Consider the following 5,245-nt stretch of genomic DNA (forward strand, 5'->3'; position numbering starts at 1 on the left):
TTGTTATGATGTTCGTAACATTTTCCCCTTTTCACCAATGATGAATTTCCTGAATTATGTTTTACTATTATGGTAATTCTTAAATTTTGTGATTAATCTCCGTAATATTGGAACAGTACATGAAACCAAGTTGTTGTGAATTAGAATGCGAAGCCTTGGAAAATTGATCATAATCTTCTATTGACTAAATTTCTCGTGGCTAGATTCCTATGGTTGCCTTGGAGTATGTTTAGTGATATATGTATATTTGTTTTCCATATATAAATTATATGATTATATGTATATAAGATTCTAATGTGTTATATATATATATATATATTATATATATATATATATAGATACATATGTAGTGATTTTGTTTTAGATTTCAATTTCATATATAAAATATATGTATTTGCTTAAGTATACTTTAGGAACCAATTTGGAAATTCATGAGTTTGAGTATCTTGCTTGTGTATTACTTTTATTCTATATATGTATAGTGATTTGTTATATATATTTGCCATATGTAAACATATTATAAGCTTTGAAGGGTTATGTGGTTGTTATTGCAATACCGAAAGAGGAATACAGAGAAGGCCTTGAAGACTGCAAAAGTTATTTGCATAGCAGGATTCTTTTGGCAAAGGGTGTCCCTCCTCCAAGAGTTTCTGATTTGCAAGCCAAAGCTTTGGCATCCTTTGGGACGTTGGCATATGGTCCCAATTGGAAAAGGCTATTGCATTTCTTCTTTCTCCTTAGTTCAAGATTTACGTAAGGTGTGGTGGTAGGGATTTGGAACCTAAACCCTAGCACTCTGAGGCTTTTCAACTGAACCCCGAACTTTAACCCTAATTTGGTGAAACAAACCAGTACCCAGTGTTGTATTTGAATTCTAGGGTTACCACAAAAGTATAGAGACAAGCTATCCTATTCTCCATCGCAATAGGTGTTGGGATCCCCTCTACACAGATGATGCAATGAATAGTCGTGCATTTGGACGCTATGCTTGGATTTTTGTAGATGTGGACCTTGATAGAAAACTAAGGACAATCTTAGTGGAAAGGAAAGGATATGCCTTCTATGTGGGTATCGAGTAAGAAAGACTCCCTTCGTTTTTTCTTGCTTCCACAATGAAAGTCATTCTCCTACAGAGTGCAAAAAGAAATCAAAGGAATCAAACAATGTTCTGTAATCGGAGCAAGGAAGAAAGAGGTTCATGTCCTCCAAAGAGAAAAATAAAGAGATCATTTTGCAAGACAATGCCCTTGCTAGGGAAGGTCCAAGCTATGTTAGGAAGAATGGGCATAGCTGTGTAGGGGGAGAACAAAGCCACATTTTAGAAGATTAGAAAAATCAAGACCCTTAACAATCAAGCTGGAATCCTGAACCATGGTGTTACAACAGTGACTTTAATACAATTGTTGGGGCTCATGAGAAGAATGATGGGTGCTATCCTTTCTTGGCCTAGTGTCAAGAATTCAGATGTTGGTTAGATAGTTGTGGCTTAGTTCACATAACTACCTTAGGTGCTGAATTCACTTTGTCAAATGGGAAGAAAGGCAGTCAATATATTTCAGTGAGGCTGGACAGATCGTTGGGTAATGATGAGGCATTCAATTTTTGGAACTCTATTAATTGTAGCACACTAATGAAGGTAAGAACTGACCATTATCCTTTACTTCTTGACCTTAAACATAGGCTAACTTCTCTCGCCTCTTCTTTTAAATTTCACAAGATGTGGATTAATAATCCAGATTGTAGAAGACTTATTTCTAAAGTTTGGAGTTCTCGTATATATGGATGTCCTATGTATGTCTTAGGGCAAAAACTTAGAGGTTTAAAGAATGAACTTAAACCCTATGTATCTCTAGGAGGAACTTCATTTGCTTGAAACAAAGGCAGGAATTGAACTTCAAAATGCATTAGTAGTCCAAGAATAGTTTTGGAAGGATAAAGCTAGGCTTCATTGGCATAGCAAAGGGACCATAACACTACATTTTTTCATTAAGTAACTAAGGTGAGAAGGGCTACTAAGAATATGAATGCAATGAAGAAAGATGGGATGTTAATCCAGTCTTAGGCAAAACTAGAAGAGCTTGTTTTTCACTTCTTTGAAGAAGTTGTATGCAGCATATAATGCAATCGAATGACCTCATTGCGAAGACTATTCCTAATCTAGTTAGTATTGATGATAATATCCTGCTAACAACTCAATCATATTTGGAAGAGGTGAAATCCGTGGTTTTTAGCTGTTGCTCCAATGGCTAAATTTTTAGGTGTTAAGATTTATAAAATTATTCCCAAGTAGAGAACTTTACTAATAAATTTTAATTATTAATCTTGTAGATAAATGAGATGAAAATAAATCGAAATTATATAAAAAATTCTATTTAACAAGCTCAACTATTATATCAGTATTTTTCTCATCACACCTTTTTCGTGATGCAATTAGAAAAGTTTAATTAATACAAATTCTACTTATTTTTATTTACACTCATTTTAATTTATTATTGAATTAAATCCAAATAAAATTCAAATAACAACAATATTTCATTGAACTCAATTCTCATGACACATATTTTTAAATATATTTTTGTTGAATAAAATTCACATAATAGCATATATCTCATTGAGCTTTATTTTTGAACTAACACGTATAACATTTTTGGGCTTAGATATGTTTTTTTTTTTTTTGTAGAGATTGCATGTTATCCTTCAAAGGAGGCGCCTTACTTAAGTTATGTAGAATCACTATTAGCAATATCTCTCTATGTAGAGATTGCTTTTCCATCAATTGAACTCGAGATCATTGATTATGATGAAAAAATTTCAGACTAACTAATCTATGTGCTAAGTAATGATAAATATGTCTAACATGACTTTGACTTGATTAAATAATACGTTAAAAATAATATATACCAATAAATATTTCTTCCTTTATTTGAAGTAGTTTTTGTAATATATTTCAATAAATGATTTTAAATTCTTTGACTATAATCCTAACTTTAAATTATATTACCTTTTATAAATAAATTTCATGAGACTTTAAAAACTTTTGTTGCATTGTGCATAAAAGAGCCCCACTTTCAAAAACCGCTCACATTACCTACCTCAGAAAGCCCCTTGATTCTTGTTTACTGAAAAAAAATTCATAGAAGCCACTCCAGTACCACACTATAAATTCCTTCACAAACAAAACTTCACACCATTAAAACCAAGGCTATTGGATCTTGCTCCATCTAACTCTCTCTCACCCAAACCATTTTACCTTTTTCTTTTCTTTCACTCCATACCTCTTGAAACATTTAAAACATCTATTACATTTTCTACCTCCTCTTATTTCATTCCCTTCTTTGTCGTAATGACCAACAATTCCATGGCAATCTCAACCTCTCAGAACTCCGTCTCCTTCGACTTAGACTTGACATCCTCTTGGCTCAACCCACACTAGCTCCTCCTCCCAGTGCCCTCGTTGTCCACCATCACCAGCTACAAACCAACCACTAGAGAATCTCCCTCTTACAAACCCACCCACCAAGAAGCCACATGGCAGGCCCGCAGGCTCCAAGAACAAGCCCAAGATCACCCCCTTCCTGGTGGCCCAACCTGTGGAACCCTGCATGAAGGTCATCATTGTCAATGTGACCCCGAGCAGCGATATCATTGAGTCCATTCTTGATGTTGCTCATCGAGGCCATGTTAGCCTCACTGTCCTTAGTGCCTCTGGAACGATCACCGGAGTAACCCTCAACAACTCTTCGCATGGTGTTGATGCCCTCACACTTCGCGGGCCCTTCACCTTGCTCTCCCTCAATGGCTCATACTTGTACAACAACCACTACGCCCTTCACCCTGGAGCCACCCCTGCCCCTCCCTTATCATTTGGGATCAGCTTTTCCACCTCTCAAGGGCAAGTCTTTGGCGGTGCCATTGGTGGTAGAGTCATTGCCGATAATGATGTCAGCCTTACAATTTGCACCTTCAAGAACCCTGTGATGTACAAGTATGCTTCTAGAGACAAAGAAAGGGACACGGGTGACAATGATAACAACAACAATTATAACAATAACTATAGCTTTTAATGGGAATAATGAGTTGTTGTGGTTCAACATGATTAGTTATGGATTGGAGTCCATGGGTGGTGAATGATGTGAAAGTTACAACATGAGAGCAAGAACACAGCAAATAAATGAAGATCTATCTCTCTAAATGTGTCAATTTTTTTGTGGTTTTTTGTTTAGGTTTTGGGTCTTGTTGGAAGTGTGTTAGTTGTTACATTGTGTCATGGGGGTAAAATAAGAGGATGGCCCTCCACGACACTCTACTTGCTGATGCTTTTTGTTGGGTGAAAAAATATGTTCAACATACATACTTGTTTCAACTTATCCATTTTAAATGAAACTCTTCAATTAATCAATTCCTCTTTCTTTTTTTCAAATCAATTTTATTTTTCCGTTCATGCGATTTGTTCCTTTGAGAGAATTGCAAGTTCATGTAAAACCAAATATCTTTTGTGGCAGTGCATGATGGTTTTTGGAATTATTGTAGATGGAATAGATAGATTTAGTAGTGGAAATGAATATTGTATTGTTGACAATAAATTCTAATCAACACAATGAAAGATAAAGAAACAGAAGGGTGAGACATCATAATATGATAAATCATATAATGTAACAAGAAGGATAGACAAAATGAGTTATTGTATTGTTGAGGTGTGTTTATTATCATGTTAAGTGGAAATTGTAGTTTTCGTTGTGTGTGTCTAATGTAGCCAATGATAATGTGTGCCAGGGAGTGGTTATGGAATTCCATAGCATAACAGGGTGTGTTTCTTTCTTTTGCTTCGTTGTCGAGAGATCTTTGATTTATGATCTCCAATGTTGAGGATGAAGACAATGAAAGATAAATTAAGAAGCTTAGTCAATGGTGGATGGTGCTTTGAAGGAACGGGCCACAAATGGCTCATTGGACTAGACTATGTTCAATTCAAGTTGCTTTCATTATTCCATTATGAATAATGCATGGAAAATCCTCCTTCTCTTTTTCGTTATTAAATTATAGTACATTTAATTTTTATGTATTTTTAGGATGAAATTTTTATATTATTTATCAATGTTATATTTATATTATATATAATAATAATAATTTTTTGTTATAAATCTTACCTATAATAACTGATGTATTAAATTTCTACAAGATAACTCTTAATGAAACTCTCTAAATATTTTCATTATTTAATTACAAATATGGTCAACAGATTACT

The 5,245-nt window shown here is 34.5% G+C and overlaps 1 protein-coding gene across 1 annotated transcript; it reads left to right on the forward strand.

Moving 5' to 3' along the window:
- Window positions 1-959: 959 nt before the first annotated feature.
- On the forward strand, window positions 960-4,064 carry LOC106797972 (AT-hook motif nuclear-localized protein 19). Its single transcript, XM_041013513.1, has 2 exons — window positions 960-1,075; window positions 3,434-4,064. The coding sequence occupies exons 1-2, from the start codon at window positions 960-962 to the stop codon at window positions 4,062-4,064; spliced, it is 747 nt and encodes a 248-aa protein (XP_040869447.1).
- The last annotated feature ends 1,181 nt before the right edge of the window (window positions 4,065-5,245 follow it).

This window comes from Glycine max, chromosome 20, assembly GCF_000004515.6.
Source record: "Glycine max cultivar Williams 82 chromosome 20, Glycine_max_v4.0, whole genome shotgun sequence".
NCBI classification, from domain to species: Eukaryota; Viridiplantae; Streptophyta; class Magnoliopsida; order Fabales; family Fabaceae; genus Glycine; species Glycine max.

Coding starts and splice junctions, on each gene's coding strand:
- LOC106797972 (XM_041013513.1), top strand. CDS start 960: ATGAATAGTCGTGCATTTGGACGCTATGCTTGGATTTTTGTAGATGTG. Junction 1,076..3,433: donor GCCTTCTATGTGGGTATCGA/GTAAGAAAGACT, acceptor AACCCACACTAG/CTCCTCCTCCCAGTGCCCTC.